The 23,166-nt window shown below is 38.9% G+C and overlaps 1 protein-coding gene across 3 annotated transcripts in view; it reads left to right on the top strand.

Moving 5' to 3' along the window:
- Positions 1 to 23,166, top strand: part of FAM118B (family with sequence similarity 118 member B) — a 111,154-nt gene that overhangs the window by 64,781 nt on the left and 23,207 nt on the right. For all 3 annotated transcript variants that reach the window (XM_043990750.1, XM_043990752.1, XM_043990751.1), the window contains 2 exons: positions 7,915 to 8,167; positions 17,670 to 17,897. In XM_043990750.1, the coding sequence (XP_043846685.1) occupies positions 7,915 to 8,167; positions 17,670 to 17,897 (481 nt within the window). The remainder of the gene's footprint in view (positions 1 to 7,914; positions 8,168 to 17,669; positions 17,898 to 23,166) is intronic.

Raw genomic sequence — 23,166 nt, 5'->3', positions numbered from 1 at the left:
CAAGGCCATTATGAGACCATTTGAGAACACCTCACTTGTTAGAATTTTGGAGAAATTCTGGGGAGTTCGAACTTGTTTGGTCAAGCTCCCTGATTAATTTATTCAGTCACTGTATTAGATATTGCAGTTTTCTGGTTGAGGCAAGTGATGGAGGAGGTAAAGAAGGGGTTAACAGACAAACCTAAGACCCAAGCTTTTAGATCTGAGCTCCAAGAGGGATTCAGATCCCAGTTCTGAGAGGGATTGAGATCCCAGTTCTGAGAGGGATTCAGATCCCAGTTCTGAAAGGGATTAATGGATAACTTAAGACATGGGCCCTCATCAGAGTCAGGACCTAGGTTCTTGTTAACTGGTACTTGGAGGTCTGGCTCCTATTAATTACCCCCCATTAATCACCATTTATAACAAAAACATAAAGAGGCAGGGTAGAGCGAACTTAAGAACAATGAAAACACAAAGGGACAGGTTATAGAAACCCTAATTGAGGGGACAGCTAGGTGGTGCAGTGGATAAAGCACAGGCCCTGAATTCAGAAGGACCTGAGTTCAAATGTGACCTCAGACACTTGATACTTACTAGCTGTGTGACCCTGGGCAAGTCACTTAACTCTCATTGCCCAGGAAAAAAAACAAACAAACTCTAATTAATAAATGTTAATACCCAGAAACTAAGCCTGAGAATGAAAAACACAAGGACACTTTCACTTTGGTAAGTTGAGGAAACATGCAGAAAAAGCCAAATTTGTCTCCAGTTCACCTTATGATGGGTGAATCCCCAAAACACACCTCCACGAAAAAGGTACCCACCTCGCGGGTTGGCTTAAGCCCCCAGGAACTACAAATTAGGATAGGCCCTCCCTTGTGCCTCCCTAAAGTGGAGATTAGGATAATGAGGAGATGATCAATTGTTTTCTGATTATAAATATAACCATTTTCATCCCCCTATTTGAGAGACACCTTCATGGTGCTCTCCCTATGGTCACTCACAGGATTACAATAAAACTTGGGAAACTGAGTCACTAAGTCTTGTAATTCTTTGGGATGCCTCACGATCCGGCTGATCAATGAAATCCACCTCCCACATCATCCTGATTCCTACTCTTTCTCTACCTCTAATCCTTGTCCTTTAACATAAGGACTTTAATATACATGATTGATGTGTTCTCAAGTACCCTGGCTTCCCAGTACAGCAACTTTAACTCAGAGAAATACAGAATTGAATGTTGAGAAGTGGCCATCTAAAACAACTCATACATCAGAATAATCTCCACTTTCCTTGAAAACTACAAAGAAGGGAGAACTCATAGCCCCTTGAGGCAAACCATCCCAATTTTGGACAGCTCTAATTGTTAGGAAGATTTTCCTGACCTTAAGCATAAATTTGCCACTTTGCAACTTAGACCCATTGCTTATCAATTTTGCTGCCCTGGGTCCAAATAGAACAGGCCTATCCCTGGTCACATGACATGGAGCCCTTCAAATATTTGAAGACAATTCCCTGGGTCTTATTTTCTCCAGGCTAAAAAATCCCAGTTCTTTCAGTTGATCCTAATATCATGGACTTGTCCTTCACCATTCTGGTTGCCTTCTTCTGGATACTCTTCCAACTTCTGTGTCTTTAAACTGTGATTCCTAGAACTAAAACACAGTCCTCAACATGAGATCTGACAAGTCAGAGTACAACAGAAATATCTCCCTACTCCTGGAGACCCTATCCCTTTTGTGATGAAGTCTGAGAATTCATTGGCTTTTTTGGCTCCCACTTTACTTCCTTAATTCACACTCACCCTGCAATCCGCCTCTGAAACAACTTCTGTCTTTCTTATTTTTTGTGCACAAGAACAAGGCTTTATATTTATCTTTAATGAATTTCACTTTACTAGATTTGGCCCAATGCTAGCCTGTAATCCTTTTGGATCCTGACTCTGTCATCCACTGTCTTATCTGTCCCATCCAGCTTTGTGTCATCTGCAAATTTGATGAACATACTTTCTATGCAAAATTTTAAACAGCCAGAGATCCCTTCTGATATTCTACTAGAGACCTGCCATAATTTGAATCCATTTAATTGTACTTTTGTCTAATCCATATCTCTCCATCTTCTCCACAAGAATAGTACAACCTAATTTTATAAATCTAATTTATGTAAAATTTAGGTAAACTGTATCCATACCATTCTCCTCATTTACTAGTTTAGTAATCCTGTCAAAAACAGACATGAGGTTCTTGATGGGGCCATGATGGCCCTTTATCATTACAACTTCCCTTCCAAATTTTCACCAACAATCTCTTTAATGACCGCAACCTTTAGTTGGCAGATTCTTTTCTCTTCCCTTTTTTGAAAATTTGCCCTTTTCCAATTGTGTTGTGCCACTCCTGATTGATTTCTACGATCTTTCATATATCAGTAATAGTGGTTCAGTAATCTTTCAGGACTGGAGTATGTAGTTGATCTAGGACAAGTAACTTGAACTCATCAGGGCAGCTAGTAAGGTATCTCCTTACTTTTGGATATCAACTCCCTAATAGAAATGTTTTGTTTTGTCATGTCCAGTGCAAGAGTCATCTTAGAAGAGACATACTCAAAAAGGAGTCCATTCCAGTATCAGCTCCCTGTTAGTCATTTTTGTTCTATCATTTCCAGCATAAAAGGTCATTCTCCTTTGAAGAGAAAGCATAATCAAAGTTGAGCAGCTCTACCATCTCTCTTTTGTCAGTTATCATCAGTCTGTCCACCTCAAGCAGAGGTCCTAATCCTTCTTTGATCATCCTTTTTCTCCCAATAGAACTTTAAAAAACAAAACCAAACCTTTTTGTTGTCCTTAACTTCCCTTACCATCCTAAATTTACTCTGATTTTTATCATTCCTGGTACTGTTTTGTTTTGCAGGGCTATGGAGTTAAGTGACTTGCCCAGGGTCACATAGCTAGTAAGTGTCAAATGTCTGAGGTCACGTTTGAACTCAGGTCCTTCTGAATCCAGGATCGGTGCTATATCCACTGCACCACCTAGCTGCCCCCCTGGTACTGTTTTACTGAACTCTGCCATGTATTTATGCTGTTCATCTTCTGTTACCAGGCATTGTGTCCAGCTTCTCTATATTTCTTTTAAAATCCAAGTTGGTTAGTGAGTTTTCTGTTTGTTCATATTGGTATCTTTAGATAAATCCCTTATTTCCTCCACACTGGAATTGTTTCCCTTTGTGTCTTCAGAACTTAATTTTCAATTATCCTCCATCTCTCCTGTGCTGACTTCCCCTGAAGCATATTAGTCCATGGGAACCTACCTACCTTCCTCTGAACCCAATATATAGAGTACATGTCAGACTATGTCTGGTTTTCCTCTCCTACGTCACAAACTCTAGAAGTGATCTCTTCCTGTGCCCCACCCCAAACCCAAGTTTCTCATCCTTTCTACCCCAGCATCCTTGTTAGTGAGAATCATATCCAAAATAGAATTTCCTCCTAACAGATAATCTGGATATAATTGAGCTCCCTCATCATTATTTTGTTATACCTCCATGCCAGAATTGTGATCTGTTTCCAAATCACTTCAACTAATTCTTTTCTCTATCCAGCTGTCCTGTAACATACAGGACAGTTTTGTCATTCCAGTGACAAAATTATTTTTTGTTTCTTCTTTTAACCACCCCAAAACTTCTACATCACGCTTCTCACCCTGTTTCCTGGGTTCCCTCACATGAGTATACTTTCTTAATATACCTATGCCACCCCCATTTTCACTTAGCTTGTTTCTTTTGAATAAGGTATACCCATCAAGAGGCATAATTTCACCGTGGGTTACATCCCTCCAGTTGTAACTGAAGTCAAATTTGCCCCCTTGCATTAGGAACTCAGCTTGTTTCTTGCCTAATCTTCAGACGACAGGCACTTGAGACCTTGGGTTTAGTTACTGGCTTCCTTCTTGAATCATGTTTTTTAAGAATTTCTAGATTTATTATTTGTTGTTCTTCCTTTGTAGCTATTATTTATATTATCTAACTTAGGGAATACACAGGAGCAATCTTCTCTCTCCTTGCCTTTTTTAGTTTAAAGAACCCTTTTGACTAGATTTGTATGACACTTGGAAAATACATTCCTACCAGCCTGTGTTAAGTTTATTTCTTCTCTGGCCAGGAATCTCTTCCAGTCCTGTATTGTGAGCCATGATCCAGAAATCTAAATCCCATTCTTATATACCACCTTATTAGCAAGCCGTTCACTTACAACTTATTTTTTCTCTTCTCCATTCCTTGTCTACAATGGAACAGTGATGAATCCACAACCTGTTCTCCATGGTCTTTGATTTCTTTCCCAAAGCTTTATAGTCATTGGCAATAATTTTTGCATTCATTCTGGAAGTATCCTTCGTGACAACATGAATCAAAAAAGTTGAGGGGTTGTCATCTGTTTAGATCAATGTTTTGGGAGGTTTTCTGTTATGTCTTGGATATATGCTCCAAGAAAACGATAGACATTTCTACCGTTACCAAGTTAACAAATAGCTGCTTCAGTACCCTAAACAGGGAATCACCAACTACTATTACTCTTCTCTATTTCCTCTGACTCTTACTTAGTCATCAATCTCCTCATAGCTTCTCTGGCTCTATTAAAGCATTGTTGGTATCACAAGCAACTTTTTTCTCCTCAAAACATCCAGCTCTCTCTTCCAAAAGAAGTCTCAAATCTGTTTTTAAGCTCTAATTTTACAGCTTTCCTTTTCATTCCCTTTCTCCTCTGTGTAACTCTTTCCATTCTCTCATTTTGATAAAGGTCAAATCTTCCATCTTCCACCTCAAATCTATTTTTTCCCATTAAAGTTTTACTTCTATTTCCTTTAGGAACCCTTTATTCTCTCTCACAACTTGCAATAGAGAGAGGTCTTCCCTTCACCTTCTCCTCCAGAAAGATCAGCGTTCATTTGGACCATATAACAGTCATTTAACAGAAATACAAACACTTGTAATTGCACAAGTTCCTTTATTTTCTATAGTGGTTGAGATTTTCAATTTGTTTTTTTAATCTGCTTGAAGGTATTTAACCCCTCAACCCTAAGCACCTAGCTAAAGGCTTACAAACAACCATTTACTTCTTAATAACTTGACAGCCACTCAAGATTCCTTTCCTTCATCTCAGCAATTTTCAAGGCTACATTCACCTCCCTTCCACTTTACACTAATCTCTTATCTGTTTCAGCAATTTGTCCTGCCTCACCCACCAGTTCAGATTACCAAGAGTGGGAGGAAACTGACTTCACAACAGCAACAACAAAACCCACCAATCCAAGCTATCAGTTAATTACCTTAAAACCCTCTGAATTCCACTTACCTTTTCTTACATACCTTGCCTTCTCTGTTGTTATTATTCAGTCTTGTCAGACTCTTCATGACCCCATTTGGGGTTTTCTTGGCAAAAATACTAGAATGGTTTGCCATTCCCTTCTCTAGCTCATTTTACAGATGTGAAAACTGAGCCAAACAAGGTTAAGTAACTTGCCTAGGGTCACATAACAGTGTCTGAGTCCAGATTTGAATTCATGTCTTCCTGCCTCTAGGCCCACCACTCTATTGCACCATTTAGCTGCCTAGTCTTTGCCAAATACTTTATCCTCATTGTTTTTGAGCCTGCCTCTTCAGGTTATATTCCCTATTCCTCCTTGCTTTTCCTTAATTGTCCTTGATTGTCCTTAATTGTTCTCTTATAACTTAGAATCTGTACTCCTGTATGGGCCTGAATATCGTTCTTCAGATTTTCCTTAATTTCTCCAAAATTTTTCTTCCTCAAATTCAACCACTGACCTACTTCGCTAGTTCACAGTTCTCCATTATCACCTACAAGATTTTCGCATAATTATTTGACTTAAATCCTTCCTTTGCCTCTCCTCCTCCATGGACATTCCTCCTATAACCTTTTCCCAGGTTGTCCCTGGACTCCATTCCATACAGCAATGATCATACCCTTAATCTTAGTACCAACAAGTTGTTTACCTCCATTATCCTTAACTCTGAAACTCATTTATCAGACTAATTCACATTATCCTTCCATTTCTCCTTGCTTCGGATACTTATTAGCTGTGTGACCATGGGCAAGATACTTAAATTCACTATTTTCTCACCTGTCAGAGAGGATTGGATTAGATAGTCTCAAAAGTCTCTTCTAACTCAGAATCTATAACCCTATAATTTATGTATGTGGTAATTGTTTAAATTCTAATTCTTTTCATTTCTTATAATTTAAGTAAAGATGTGGGAGAAGACCACTTGGATAAAAGTGCCTTTACCAAAAATGAAGCGGCAAGTTGGCCTTTAGAAAGAGGACTGTATTTAAGGCCCTGCAGAAGCAAATGTGTTGTACTATAATTAGGGTCCTGATCTGCCCAGCTAAAAAGCTGTTATGCTTAGGTTTAATGCATTAGTTTTGTTGCATGCTTCAAGGCAAATTCTTACTGTTTTTCCCTAGGAAAAAATATCGTTGTGCAGCACATATTCTTTGTTCAGATTGTGGGTTCTTGGTTCTTTCAGAACATGAGTAACTCCCATTCCTTCCCAGCCTCCATTTTGGATTTCATAAACACACCAGAGATAAATTTATTCTCATTCTTTATCCTAAGGCTATTTTTTTTCTTCAAGATACATCTTTGTATGTATATGTGTGTGTGTGTGTGTGTGTGTGTGTATATATGTATATGCACATATGTGTATTTGTACATATATACAAATGCATATATGTTAAAATCCCTGTGATTTTATCACTCTGGTGTTTAATAAGAAACTAGGTCACAGAGTTTTTTTCTCTTTTGAGTTAATTTTTTCCCTTTTGTTACATCTTTGTTTATTAGAAGTCATATCTCCCTATATTAACCTATTGAACTATAATTTGGGGACCTTTCCTCTCCCTTTTGCTTTGTCTAAAGTATGAATGATCATAAAGGAGAGAGAGAGTTGACTTAAAGATTACTTTTCATTCCTAAAGCTGGTTCTTTGCTTGCTGTGTTTTTTGGCAGACACTTGCCCTGAAATTCAGCTCTGTCTGTCTCAAGTACTTTGAAGTGAAATGTTTTAGAAATTAGCATTTATCATCTTTAGCTTATGTGAAAATTGTGGTCTTTGTAGATCATTTTTTTTTCTATCTGACTGAGGTCTTTTCGGTCCAATGAAAATGTATTAAGTGTTTAATATCAAAGTCCTGTTATGTCAGGCAAAGCTTGGCATGGGGGAGAGAAAATGAACTTGGGAGTCAGGAGAAAACTGATTCAAAGCCAGCCTCTGACACTTGGGGGCTCTGTGACCAGGAACAAATCATTTACTCTCACTGAACTTTAATTCCCTCATCTGTAAAATGAGGATAATACTTGTAATGCTTCCTCTTGGGACTTTTAGAAAGATCAAATGAGATATATAAAATGCTTTGAAGCCTAAAGGAGCATAAACCTAATGGGGGCATGTAACATGTACAGGAATACTAGAATGAAAGGTGGAATTAGTTAAGAGTGAAAGAGAGAGCCAGATAAAATTCCCTAAGAAAATTGGAGGAGGGAGAGATTGCATTCACTTTGAGAGTAGTGGATGGGGTTAGGAAAGACGTCATGGAGAGTGTGGTACCTGAGCAGGGCCTTGAAGGCCAATAATTTCAGCAGGCAGAAATGTGAAAGGTATTGAGTGAACAGCTAACACATATCCTAAGAGTTAAGCAGAGTACAGGATAAAATTGGGGAACAGCTCGTACTCTAGTTTGGTTTGAAGGGGAGTAGTATAGTAGTGTGAGGTAAATTGGAGCCAGAGTGAGGAGGGCCCAAAATACCTAAAGAATTTCTGTTTTATACTTTGGGCAAAAACTCCCTTTTTGCATTAGAGGAGTAGCACTCTCAGGCCAGTGCATTAGGAAAACAAATTTCTCAAATGTGCTTTTTTCTGCAGGAAGCTGCTCCCAAGTTTAAAATCCAAGAAGCCCCGGGAACTTGTGCTTGTGATTGGAACAGGCATCAGTGCTGCAGTCGCACCTCAAGTTCCAGCTCTGAAATCATGGAAGGGATTAATTCAGGCCCTGCTAGATGCTGCTATTGATTTTGATCTCCTTGAAGATGAAGAGAGTAAAAAGTTTCAGAAGTGTCTCCATGAAGACAAGAACCTCGTCCATGTTGCCCATGACCTTATCCAGAAACTGTCTCCTGTGAGTGTCCCTTTGCTTGGGCATTCTGCATTTCTCAAAACCCTTAGTGGTTGTCTCACTATAGAGCAAGGCTGTCCATTATTTACAACTCAAAAAGCTTAATCACGTCTATAGCCACTTGATTCTTAAAGATATCAAGAAGTTAAAATGTTGAGGCAAATCTAATTAGATGCATGTTACACTTGAATGATAAAGAATCAACTTTAGAAGTGCAGTATATAGGAGGCATGATTAGATAGTTTATGTGAAATTTATCTGATGGTTTTAAGTAAAATGGGAATTCAATATGAATTTGTAGCATAACCCAGCCAAATTAACTAATGAAATCTTAGGCTTTGTTAATAGACATAGTGTAAAATTAGAGAGGTTAGAGTGATGTATTCTGCCTTCTTCAGACCACATCTGAAGTATTGTGTACATTTCTGGGCCTCAAATTGATATTGATAAATGATGACTAGAATGGTCAAGAAACTCAAAGAAGGAAACAGATATTTAGCCTCAGAAGGTAGTGGATTCCCTTCACGGGAGGTCTTCAAGTAAAGGATAGTTGGCTGTTTTTTGCAAAGGGGATTCTTACTCAAGTATAATTTGGATTAGATGACTTTTGGAGGCACTTCTAACTCTGAGATTTGGAGACTATTCAATAAGGTTGCTATATATGGAACTTCTTTAATATAGTTTATCTTGACCCCATTTTGGTTTGCATAATCTTGAGAATTTGTGGTCTTTCATATGCAAAGATTACTGATATCAGTACAGTGACTGCTTGGTGTTGTAGTAATGTTTTGTCTTGATTTTTCCACACTTTTTTTTTTTTAGTGAGGCAGTTGGGGTTAAGTGACTTGCCCAGGGTCACACAGCTAGTAAGTGTTAAGTGTCTGAGGCCAGATTTGAACTCAGGTACTCCTGACTCCAGGGTCGGTGCTCTGTCCACTGCGCCACCTAGCTGCCCCTTTCCACACTCTTAATACAAGGTATATGCCTCTTTCACCCAAGCCAAAATCTTTTTAGGAAGTCCTAATACAAATAGAGAGATTCTCAATTTTATAGGTGAGAAAGAACCGTGTTTGTTTTTTGTTTTGTTTTTTTCTGTTTAAGGAGCACCTTTTCACAAATTTAGAGGTAATGTGATTTCCTTTTTTTTTTCTTTTTGTTTTGACTAGTGCTAAGTTAACTAATTCCAGAAATGAATTAGGGGGTCCCCTTATCTTGCTTCCCTAAAAATCAGTACTCACTTGTGTAGAAGTGGAGAATATCTGGAAGAAGCAAAATATCTAGAATGTGTTATTTTTTACTTTGTCAAATAGATTTGTAGATCAGAAAATACAGCCCCTTTCTCCTTGAAAAATTAGTTGCCAGTGAAAAACCTTTTTGAAAACCCTTATTGCTGAGAGGTTGTATTGACTTTAAATTTAACCTAAAAGAGAGGCACATAAAGTAATTTAATCCTACTTTATTATTCATTGCCTGTTCTTTTGGACCTTTTTCACTTTATTTTATTAATGTTCTTTTTTCAAAATGGGGATAGTCTTTACTGGCATCAAGATGATATAAAGACTGAGGTTTGTAAAGAGTCCATCAACCAGAATTGATTAAATACCTACTATATGCATGGCACTATGCTAAACTCTGGGGTTACAAAGTAAAGAAAAGATAGTCCCTGCTCTCAGGGAGCTTGCATTCTAATGAAGAGATAACCTCAAACAACTATGTACAAGAAAACCAACAGTGGGAAGACTCTAGCATTAAGGGAGATTGAGAAAGGTGTCTTTCAGAAGGTAGGACTAAGACTCAAGGGAAGCCAGGGAAGCCAAGAGGCAGAGATGAAGAAAGAGAGAGTTCCAGGCCTAGGGGACGGACACTGAAAGTGATTGGAGTGATGGATGTTGAAACAACATGGAGACGAGTGTTCCTGGATCACCGAGTATGTAGGATGGTGTAAGATTGAAGAAGACTGGGAAGGTAGAAAGGGGCCAGGGAGGGCTTCAGAGGCCAAACAGAAGATTCTCTATTTTATACTGGAGGCCATAGGGAACATCTGGAGTTGATTGAATGGGGAAGTGAGTGCCTGGTCAGACTTGCACTTCTGGGTGACCTGTTTGGCAGTTTAGTAGTAGATGAACCGGAATGGAGATCCTTGAAGTAGTGAGACCAACAAGCAGAATATTGCTGTAATCCAGAAAAAAGAAGGGGAAAAGAGAAAAGATGTTACAGATTATATGATTTGGCAACTGGTTGGGGATGATGAGTGAAAGCTTTTAGGAGACTAGTACACTGATCATTTAGAAAATCAGGAAGGCATATTTTAGTTTGGGATCTACAGTTCATCTATATCATGATATTGTCTTAGCTATGACCCTCCCAGTAGTAGTAACGAAATGAGTTGAAAGAGACCTCCAAAGTAATCTAGTGCAATTTGTTCCTGAACGGAAATCCCCTCTGCAATATCCTAGACAAGTGATCATCTAGCCTTTGCTTGAAGGCCCACTCTTTGAGGGAAAACCCAGTATTTCCCAAGGCAGATACCTCTTTGGTGGGTTAGGTTGTTTGGGGAGATAGTGGATTCTCCCTCCTCTAATCATATGAATCTTATTAAAGTGCCCTTTTGGCAACATTCAGCTATGACTCGTTGGGCACGTTGGGTTTGTTCTGCTTGAAAGTGAAGAGAGCAAACTTATTTCTTCAAGTCACTATCAGTATATTCGATCCACTTTCCTAAGAAAATACATCCTAATGAAGCCAGTAACTCTTGGCACTGCCTTTATATAGTTTATATAAATCTTTAGCCTAGATAGAGAAAAAAAATTTCAAGGTTTTTAAAAGGGTTTTTTGGGGTTTGGGGTTTTTTTTGGGGGAGGGGGTTTAGACAGTGACCAATAGAATATAGGTGATAGAATATAAGTTTAAAGGACATGTAAAATTGGGTTTATTGTGACATATTAAATGAACAAGGAAATGTCTAAAAAAAAGATATATGGGAATTTGGTATTTCCATTTCTTTGAACATTTGAACATTTGTGTTTGTATTCCTAAATCCCTTCATATAAAGGCCATTGGTGGAAAATTAAATCAGTTCCAGTGTCATCATCTTTAGGGGAGAAAAACATTTGTTTGATTCTGAAAAAATCATTCCAGCTTATAAAAAAAAAAGTCCACTTTCCTTATGTATTCATACTCACAGAAATCACAGGTCAGGGAAATTTGTCACTAGTTGTGAATGGGTAAATCAGAGCATTCGTTTCCAGTTTTGATCCTTTACCCTCTTTCTCTTAGAATCAAGAACTTATTCCACAATCTGGTATCTTACCTGATTGCCCCCAGGGCACTATCACCTTTTATCAGGGTAATAAAGCTAGATAGCATAAAATGAATAAAGTGTCTATTTGGGGAGTCCAATAGACTGTGACTATAAAACTTAACTAGGCAGCATTTGTTTCAGAACAAAAATGTTTTATGTGTTTTTAAGAGTCATTTACATGCTGTCTGCTAAAGTTAGATGGTAGCCATTCTAAATACTTCTTCTGCTGCTGCTGCCGAGATTGTTCCTCCTGATTAGAGAATATGGATAGCCGTTGTTTCCTCTTGGCTATCTGTACAGCTTTTGGGTCTCCAAAATATCGGCATTTTGTGACTTTATGCACTGAACAAGAGTTTTAAAACTGATACAGATAACCAGCAGTGGAAGACTATATTAACTGGAGCTTCACTTAGCCCTGGGAAGAAGAAGCCTTGACCAGATGGTAAAGTGGAATAGTAAATTAGGAAATCCAATTCATTTCATAGCCACATACTACCAGCTGAACATGGGACCTTTGACAATATTTCACTTCTTTGCTTATAGCTTATCTATATATCACTTTTCCTTTTCATAGAAAATAGCAGTGTGGGTTTTTTTTTATTTTGAAAATCCAAAAAAGAATTATTAGGTAAATAAAATTTCCCTTCGAATCTGCTGAGGTAACTAACACCGTGGAAACTGATCAACTTCTGAGAAATTCAGTATCAAAAAAAATAGAGAGAAGAGATCTGGAAATTTTTCTGAGGAAAGACTGAAGAAGCTAAATATTGATCATCCATCTACCTAGTTCAGAGACATAAAGTTTAAGCAGGAAAGCTTGAGGCCATTAGGAAATAATTCTTTTTGTTGTTGTTGGGGGGTGGGGAGGGTGCAGGGCAATGAATGTTAAGTGACTTGCCCAGGGTCACACAGCTAGTACATGTCAAGTGTCTGAGATCAAATTTGAACTCAGGTCCTCCTGAATCCAGGGCCAGTGCTTTAATCCACTGTGCCACCGAGCTGCCCCTAGGAAATTATTCTTGATCCTGATGTATTAAATATAGTAGAATTAAACTGGAATGGAACATATAAGTGACTCATTTGTTTTAAGGACATCATCCCACACACACATTCTAACGTCTCTGTTTCCCTTGCCATTCAACAAATATTAAGTTCCTCCAAAGTACTATATCACACTGTGCAAGGCACTGGGAGGAGAGGGGAGGGGGGCAGCTAGGTGGCACAGTGGATAAAGCACTGCCCCCGGGGAGCCAGGAAGATATGAGTTCAAATGTGGCCTCATACTCTTGACACTTACCAGCTGTGTGACTCTGGGCAAGTCACATCACCCCAGTTGCCTCACCCACAAAAAAAAAAAGATATTGGGGTAGATGAAAGGATAGGACACAATTTCTTCCCTTCAGGGGCATATAGTTGAGTGAGGGTGATTATTATTATTGTTTGTTCTTCATTCTCAAAGAGGACCATGACGTCATAGGTGATGTCATGACTTGCATTGAAATGAATTTAAGTGAGGGACCATTGTGCAGTCACCAGCTTCACTTTCTCCTCCAGAGCCATCTGGGTCCAGTGAGTTACACTGTATCATACGTGGAGTATAGGAGGAGAACTGGAAAGGGCCAAATCATAAAGAGTCTTAAGTGCCAAACAACTTTGTATTTAATCTTGGAGGTCATGGGGAACCTTTGGAGCTAGAGCAGGGGGTGACATTGTCGGGCCTACTTTGGCAACTGAGTGAAGAGTGGACTGGGTAGAGATTTGAGGCAGGGAAACCACTTTAATGGCCACAGTGCAGGTGAGAACTGAGGGCCTAAATTCAGATGCCACATAAGTGGAGAGAAGGAAATGTACACAAGAGATATCGTAAAGAGAGAAATACTGGCTATGTGAAGTGAAAGTAAGGGGTCAGGGAGGATACTGTGAGATTAAAATTGGATATTAGATCATAAATCTCCCCTACTTAACTTTTCCCTAATTTATCTCCCAGACTAGTAAATGGAAGAAGCTTCTGGTTTTCTAGATAGAGCCTTTATTGTATGGTAGTCACAAGGTGATGTTGATTAGAAGGATAGGAAAATAGAAATACAATACAAATCGTCTTAAGTCTAGGCTTAGTCTATATTCCTTATAAAAACTCACCAAACCGAAAAAGGCCACCTTTGGAGAGAGAGAGAGAGAGAGACCGTCTGTGCCGCGCCGTCAGGAGTCCCGCCAAGCAGGCAAAAAAGGCCTACTCCCGTTCTCTCCACCCCGGAAGTCAAAAACCCGGCAGGCAGTCTGACATGCGCAGCAGGCAGACTGTTCATCTCCTCCCCAAAAGGGTGGTCCTTGAAAAACTGGCGTCTTTCAGTTATCCTAACCAACTGTTAAAAACTTTCATATTTTACCACAATACTGAGCTTCCACACCTGGCAGATTGGGAGTGTGGGTGCTGGGGCCTTCACCAGTAATAGGGAAGTCCAAAAGAGCAACTGACTGAGCAGGAAAGTACTAGACTTGGAGTCATGAAGACCTAAATTCAAAGTCTGTCACAGATTCTTTGTAATTGTGTGACCCTGAACAAGTCACTTAGCCTCTGACATAATATTACCTATCTCACTAGGTTGTCATGAGAATCAAGTGATATAGGTAAGGCACTTTGCAAACCTTAAAGCACTGTATAAACGCTAGCTTTTATTGTTGTTGTTACTATAAGAACATGGGGAGGAAAGATAATGACTTCTGTTTTGGAGATATTGAGATGCCTGTGGGGTAACCACAGTAGTTCATATAGTGACGGGAGTTTAGGGGACGAGGTAGGGCCAGATATGTAGATATCAGTATAAAGATGATTATTGAACCCATGGAATCTGATGAGATCACCAATAGAGATAGTGTAGAGAGAAAAGAGGACCCAGAACAGAGCCTTGGGAGATATCCACAGTTAGGGGATAGCAGAAAGGAAAAAGTATTTATTAAGCACCTACCATATACCAGACATTGTGCTAAGCACTTTAAAAATAATATCTCATTTGCTCCTCATAACAACTCTGGGAGGTAGGTGCTGTTTTCCCATTTTTCAGATGTGAAAACAGGCAAACAGGTTGAGTGATTTGCCTCGGGGTCACACGGCTAGTAAGTGTCTGAGGTCACAGTTGAACTCAGATCTTCTGGACTCCAGACCATACACTCTATCTGCTGTACTACCTAGCTGCCCCAGGGCCTCTTGATGTGATTGCTGAGGTCTCAGTTTGTTCATTTGCAAAATGGAGATAATAATTGTACCTACATCACCAGATTATTTGAGGATCAAATGAGATAATATGTACATCACTTTGCAAATACTGTATGACACTAGTTATTGTTGTTGTTGTTGTTGTTATTAAAAGCTTAGGAGTTTTTAATTGGAGATAAGAAGATAGAGAAGAAGTAGGACTGCTGCTGGTATGGTAAAATGATAATAACTGACCTGAGAGAAGACAGGACTGTTCAAATCTTATTTTCTTTATTTTCTTTGCCAGAGAGAAATCTTATTTTGTTTATTTTCTCTGGACTGGAAAAGTACAGAACAAATATAGCTAATGGGGAATTTATGCCCAGAATAAGGGAAGAACTAGTGAAAGAATGTCTAACTGCCCTTGATGCTTCAAGTACTAAGCCAAGCTGAACTGCATCCTTGGGTATTAAAATATATAGCATGGGGGGCAGCTAGGTGGCTCAGTGGATAAAGCACTGGCCCTGGATTCAGGAGGACCTGAGTTCAAAGCCTACCTCAGACACTTGACACTAGCTGTGTGACCCTGGGCAAGTCACTTAACCCTCATTTCCCTGCCCTTCCCCCCCCCCCAAAAAAAATACATGGCAAACATGATTACTGAACCACCATTGGTGATATTTAGAAGATGATGACAATGGGAAAAGTACAGCAGAATTTTTAAAGGGCAAATAATTGTGTGCCAATTTTTCAAAAAGGTGAAGTCTAGGAGCAGCTAGGTGGCGCAGTGGATAGAACACTGGCCCTGGATTCAGGAGGACCTGAGTTCAAATCTGGCCTCAGACCCTTGACACTTACTAGTTGTGTGACTCTGGGCAAATCACTTAACCCCAACTGCCTCATTTAAAAAAAAAAAAGGTGGAGTCTGCAAACAATTCTTTGCTGTTCAGTCTTTTCTGTCATGTCCAACTCTTCATGGCCCCATTTGGAGTTTTCTTGGCAAAGATACTAGAGCAGTTTACTATTTCCTTCTCCAGTTCATTAGAAAATGAGGCAAACAGGCTTAAGTGACTTGGCCAGGGTCACACAGCTAGGAAGTGTCTGAGGCCAGATTTGAACCAAGTCTTCCTGACTCCAGGCCAGGCAGTCTATCCACTGTGCCATCTAGCTGCCCCAAAACTCTGCACCATAGTATTAGAGGAATCATTAATGTACCTCTAGAAAAGAAAGTAGTGATCACAAAGAACAAGCATGGCTTCTTTAAGAACAGACCAGGGGCAGCTAGGTGGCGCAGTGGATAGAGCACCAGCCCTGGAGTCAGGAGGACCTGAGTTCAAATTCGGCCTCAGACACTTAACACTTACTGGCTGTGTGACTCTGGGCAAGTCACTTAACCCCAATTGCCTCATCAAAAAAAAAAAAAAGAACAGACTAACCTTTTTTTCTTTCTTAGGCAGGGTACTAAACTGGTATATCAGGGAATTACCATGGATATAGTTTACTACAAAGCTTTTTTTTTTATGTCTCTTGTGCTATTTCTAAAGAAATGAGTACAGTGAAGTAGATTTCAACTTGGTTGAGTGGCTAAGCCCAAACAATAATTACTAATACTTAAATTTTCGTTTGAAAGGAGGTTTTTTTTTCAGTAAAAGGCCCCAGGAATGTTTACTTGGCCTTATTACATTTAACATATTTTATCAATGATTTGCATTAAGAGATAGATGTCATGTTTTATCAAACTTTCAAATGATGTCAAATTGATAAAGATAATTAACACACCGGATGAGAGAATCCAAGTTCAAAAATGATCTTGAACAGGCTAAAATATTGGAGTGAATCCAATAAGATAAAATCTAATTGATTAAATGCAAATTGTTATACCTGGGTTCAAAAAATCAGCTTTACCAGTACAATATGGGGGATACATGGCTAGAAAGCAGTTTGTCCAGAAAAATCTGGGGACATTAGTCCCCAGCTTCAAGCCCTCTATGAGTTAAAAGTGTATTCTGGTGGCCAGGATAATGAATGGAATCTGGGGCTACATTCATTCAGAGAAACATAGAATCTGGGAATAAGGAAGGAATAAGGATTCCACTGTTATCTAAAGTATTGTTTTCAATTCTGGGCACCCCATTTTAGGAAGGAAATTAATAAGCTGGAAAGCAGTCACAGGAGGGCCACTAGGATAATGGAAAATCTTGACTTCATGTCATATGAGGAACAATTAAAAAAACTAAGGTGCTTAGTCTTGAGAAGAGAGGACTTAAGCAATAGATGATAGTTTTCTTCAAATACTGAAGGACTGTCACTGAAGAGAGATTAGACTTCTACTTAGTCCAAGGGTGCATAATTAGGAGCAGTGCTTGGAAGTCACAGAGAAGCAAATTTGACTTTGACATAAGAAAAAAAAAATCCTAGCAATTGGAACTATTAAAAAATGGAACAGGCTACCTTTAGAAGTTACAGGATTGGGGGCAGCTAGGTGGGCAGTGGATAAAGCACTGGCCCTGGATTCAGGAGGACCTGAGTTCAAATCTGGCCTCAGACACTTGATACTTCCTGGCTATGTGACCCTGGGCAAATCACTTAACTTTTCTTTTCTTTTTTACTTTTTGCAGGGCAATGAGGGTTAAGTGACTTTCCCAGGGTCACACAGCTAGTAAGTGCCCAGTGTCTGAGACCAGATTTGAACTCAGGTCCTTCTGAATCCAGGGCCAGTGTTTTATCCACTGCACCACCTAGCTGCCCCTACTAAAGCTCTTTCAAGCAAAGTCTAGTTAAGAATTTGTTAGCTGTGTTATAGAATGTGTCCTTTTTCAGTTGTGGCTTAGACTAGATAGTCTCTCAAGACCCTTCCAACTCTAAATTCTTTGGACATTTAGAGATTTAAAAGTAAAAAGCCTTATGCACAAATAAATATTCTTTAGGGAAATATTACAGTGGGAACAGGTGACTTGGCAGCATAGACTTGACCTGTTATTATCCATTATTTCTTTTAAATCCTTCTCCAGCGTACCAGCAATGTCCGTTCTACATTTTTCAAGGACTGTTTATATGAAGTATTTGATGACTTGGAGTCAAAGATGGAAGATTCAGGAAAACAACTGCTTCAGTCAGTCCTCCACCTGATGGAGAATGGAGCCTTGGTATTAACCACAAACTTTGATAATCTCCTAGAACTATATGCTGCAGACCAAGGAAAACAACTTGAGTCCCTTGACCTTACTGATGAGAAAAAGGTAAAGAATAAAAAATAGTAAAGGTACTACTCTCTGAAGCAAAGGATTATTTCTTCATAATCGACAAAATACCCCTATTTCCTTAATAATATATGAAGCATTGTTATTTCTGCAGAGATGAAAAGATAGCATCTGGACATCTCATTCTGCATTATCTAAATATTACAATAAATCCTTTTTAATTATAGTAGAGTTTTTATCATTCAATATTTAAAATGCACTGTATGACACTGAATTAGAATCAACTGTAAGGATTTAACTTTAAAAAACATTTATTAAGTACCTATCTGTGTAGGGCTCTGTGCTAGGACCTAGGGGTACAAATATATGGAAATTGCATCATTATGCCTCAAGACAGATTATTAATAATCGCTTAACCCTCCACAGAGGTGTTGTGCTTCATTGTGACCTCCATGAAACCCTGGCTTTTCAAAAGCTATATCAATGGAGTATAGACTCTCATTGGTGTGGTAAGTAAAAAGGCTTTAGTTTTGTCCAACAGGGCACTGCTTTGGGCTTCAGCCCAGCCATGTCTTGAAGAGGATCAATCTATCACTAATTTGGCTACAGGTTGATGAATTTTTCTATCACAATAACTCACAAAGATAATCCACTATATAACTGCCTACCCCATCATTGTAAATAATGGTCATAATGACAAAATGATGCATCTCCGAAGTATTAAAGAAATTGAATAATAGTTGGTCAGAGCCAAATTTGTATATAAATTTGTGTGAATATTCATAAGTAGAAAGATACAATTAAGAGGGTGACATCATAGCATCTCAGAGTTGGAAGGGACCTTGAGGTCCCAGTAATCTCAACACATACTTGAACAGGAATGCTTTCTATAACATCCAACAAGTGGTCTTCCAGATTTTGACTTATCACATGAATCACATGTCATATGGTAGAATTCAGAAGCCTGGGTAATACCCAAAAAGCTTTCTAAATACAGTCCCCTACCTTAAGGCGGGACTACACCTAAATTAACCACTAGAATTAACTACCAAGAAAGGGTAAAGAAGCATGGTTCTTATGAAGTTTTGAAAATAAGAGTGTATCATAAAAGATTTCTGTGAATTCAGAAAACTTACTAGATGAGTTCCATGAAACCCCATTCATCCCACTGTATGGTTCTGTGACTTTACTTCCTGTTTTGATTTCCTAAGGAACCTCTATTAAATGCATGTTATGTGCCCTGCATTTTGCTAAGTGATGGGGATACAAATCCAATTTAGCAGTTATACTAATATCTACAAATTAGGGAATTATAAAGTCTTCCATGGCCTTGCTATATCAGTCATTCCCTTTTTCTGTTGTCTTGATATTCTCCCTGTACCTACAAACAAACAATAAAATGAACCCCAAAAGCCATCCTTCCCTTGGCCCAGCCACACATAACCGCAGGTTATAATCTTGTAATCTCTCTTCCTCTTCACTGCTAAACTTAAAGAGTAACCTACACTTTTCTATTTCCTCACCGACCACTTACTTTTCAGCCCCAGCAGTTTGATTTCTCTATCTGCCATTCTGCTAACACTGCATTCTTTAAGGAGTCCAATGATGTCTTGTCAAATCCGATGGTCTTTTCTAAGTCCTCACCCTTCTTTTACCTCCTGCAACAACAGATACTTTTGACCACCCCTTCTTCATTATATTCTCTCTTCCCTTGGGTTCTATGATACTGTCTTCTCGGTCTCCTTCACTGGTTTGTCACCACATTACCTACCAAATGTAAGCAGCCCCCTAGGGCTCAGCCCTCTTTTCTTTCTACACTTTTTCCTTTATCAGTGTCATCTAATAAAAAAAATTTCCATGTGCATTGCAGCACACAAAGATGATTCTATATGAAACTGTGAATCTCCATTTCATACCAATTCCTTTTTTTAAAAAAGCATATAATTCGGGGCAGCTAGGTGGCGCAGTGGATGGAGCACTAGCCCTGGATTCAGGAGGACCTGAGTTCAAATCCGGCCACAGACACTTAACACTTACTAGCTGTGTGACCCTGGGCAGGTCACTTAACCCCAATTGCCTCACCAAAAAAAAAAAAAAATTTTAAAAAAGCATATAATTCAACTGCCCTGATTATCTGTGCTTCTTTCTGAACTTTTTTCTCTTCTCTGCATTTGAAAAAAGGTTACCGTGGCACTCTTTGGGGGTATATCACTATTGTTTACCTCCTTTCTCCCCTTAAACAGGCTGTTGATATTTAATCACTGGGGGCTTACTTTTATAGTAGCTAAAATTGGACAAATCGACAGTGACTTTTGCTGATTATATGCTATAACTGTAGCTACAGATGTAACATCAATTTTGTAGTTTACTGACTTAGTAAATGAGTTTTTAAAAAAGAAAAAGCCACTTTGGAGAGATGATGGTGCCAGAGATTCTCAAATATAGGACAAATTGATGTCTAGAAGAGTTTTTCTTTTTTGTATGAGACCTCTGAATTTTATGGTACAGTACAAGCATCTACTGGTATGCTCAAGGCACTGATTACAAAGACAACATGCAGTGGTCCCAGAGTACACACAGATTTAATGATATATCATTTGAGGAGAGAGATTACTATAAAAATGGAGGAGGGGTGGTGAGGATTAGGGAAGATCTCATGGGGGAACTCATATCTTTGGTGACCTTTGAAGGAAAATAAAGATTCTGAAGAGGCAGAGATGAGGAGAGTGTTTATGATGGGTTGAGGGGGTGGTTGGAATCCTGATACAGTGAACAATATATACAGTGAACAGACATGGCATATTTAGTTTTGGGAATAGCTAATAGTCCACTTTGGAAAATGAATTATATTAAGTGAATTCATTTGAAATAAAGATGAAACAGGTTTAGGAGAGCCTTACTAGCTGAAGAGTATATTTTACCCTAAAGGCACTAGGGAGACACTGAATAGTATTGAGCAAGGAAGTGACATGATCAGTCCTGGGCCTTAAGGAAATTCTTCTGGCAATTGTGTATGGAAGGTAGATTTGAGAACAGAGAGAGAGAGAAATTAGGAGGCTATTAGAATAGTTCTGATGATTATCATTAAGGGCCCAAACTAGGGTGCAGCAACTGAGTAACTAGAATGGGACAGATTATAAGAGATATGGTGGAAATGGAATTGACAGGACTCAAAAACTGATTGGATATGGAGAACAAAAGAAGAAGACAAATCAAAGATGGTTCCAAGGTTACATACTGGGGTGACTGGAAAGCTTCATGCTGCTGTGCTCAATAGATAAGGTGGAGTTTGGAAGAAAGGTAGATTTAGAGGAAAAGATGATTAATCCCATTTGGACATGCTGAGTTTGAAATGCCTACCAAATCTCCAAGTAGAAATAGCCAGCAGGTAGTTGGTAATGTGAGGCTAGATTTCAGGAGAAAGATTAAGATTGAATATACAGATAGATTTGGGAGTCATGTATATAAATGACAACTGAATCTATGTGAATTAATGAAAGCACCAAGGAAAAGAGTATAAAGAGTACAAAAAAGGACTTGGAATAGCTTTTTTTGGTGGGGGGGCACCCATACTTAAGGGGAAGGAAGAAGATGATGATGATGATTCAGTCAGACTTAAGAAAAAGCAGGTGGAAAAGAATCAGGAAAGGAGTGTGTCATGGAAGCCAAGGGGGCAGGGGGAACTATGTCAGAAGCTACAAAGAAACCAAGGATGATGAGGACTGAAGGGAAACCATTAGATTTAGCAGCTGAGAGATGAGAGTACAGATTTAATTGTAGTATAGTTAGAAGCCACAGTGAAAAACATTGAGGGTACCTAGAAAGTAGAGTCATAAGTAAAGGAGTCTTGCTAGGAATTCGGCAGTGGAAAGATAAGAGACATAGTAGACCTCTCTGGAGGGGACTTCAGAGTCAAGTGACTTTTTTTTTTTTTTTTTTTTTGCTATTAGGGAACACATCTGTAGATAATGAGGAAGATACCAGTAGATAGGGGAAGACTGAAGTTGGTATTTGGGTGGGGGTGGGGGTTGAAGTTGGAGGGAAGGGGAAGAAGAACAATTAAGGTAGTTGTCAGGGGAGACAGGAAGTGTTACCCCCGGCAAGAAGGATCACTTCTTCCTCAAAGATGAGCAAAGGAGAACACTGGGTAGGAGAGAATAGTAAAGCATTTCATTATAGAGGGCCTCAGTTTTTCTCTAAATCAGAAACAAGATATTAGACATGATTGCTGTGTCAATTGGTTTTATTTAACTTCTTTTTTACAAGAGAGAATTCTATTTGGGGAGGTGTTTGGGAAAGTGAATGTGGAATCTCTCTCTCTCTCTCTCTCTCTGTATATATAAAATATATATATATTTTAAATGGGGCAATGAGAGTTAAGTGACTTGCCCAGGGTCACACAGCTAGTAAGTGTCAAGTGTCTGAGGCTGGATAGAATCAATAATTTTTTGAAACCTTTTTATAAAGTAGGAGGCAATGTCATCTGCTGAATGACGGGATTTGGGGTAGTTTGGGGAGTTCAATGAGAGAGGAGACAGCTATTACAGTGCACATAACAGATTCAAACAAAGAAGAATAAAAACATTTCCATAAAGTTGTAAAAGCCCAGTTGAAATTAGCTAATGTGAATTTGTAGTGGATCCTTATTTCAGCACTGTTATATAACTTCCTTCAGTAGCATTTAGCAACAAAAGAGTAGGAAGAAAAAATTTGGTGGGCGAGGAAGCCAAGAAGCATGGATTGAGGTAGTGAAGACTAATAGAAAACTTGATTGTGGGGGGGTTGGGGGAGGGGTGTCAAAATGGTTCTCACACTAACTTCATCTCAGATCTTGGGCAAATCACTTAAACCCCAATTATCTCTTTGCTTCATTGCATAATAATGCATGTGAAAATACTTTAAGGACTGGAAGAAAAGAACCCTGGAGCCATAGGACCATAGACTGAGAGGGAAGGGACTTAGAAAATTATGTAGTCCAATTCCTTTATTTTAATAATGAAGAAACTTAGACCAAGCCGTTGAGTAACTTGCCCCATATCACTATACAGTAAATGTAATATTGACTCCAAATAGAATTTTTTCTAGTACTCTACACTGTCACTAACCTTTATTGTTGTCTTAATGCTAATTTTTTCTTCTACCCCAATAATGGAACCTATCTACAACGGTCCTTATAAGAAATTATGCATTCTCCATCTAAATATCTCCAGTTAAAAGGAACTCACTATCCTACTACTTTAATACCAGTCCTCCCACTCCATTTTTGGACTCTAATTGTTCAGAAGTTTTTTTCTTATATTGAGCTGAA

Source organism: Dromiciops gliroides, chromosome 3 (assembly GCF_019393635.1).
Source record: "Dromiciops gliroides isolate mDroGli1 chromosome 3, mDroGli1.pri, whole genome shotgun sequence".
Taxonomy (NCBI): Eukaryota; Metazoa; Chordata; class Mammalia; order Microbiotheria; family Microbiotheriidae; genus Dromiciops; species Dromiciops gliroides.
This window is presented reverse-complemented; position numbering and strand designations above follow the sequence as displayed.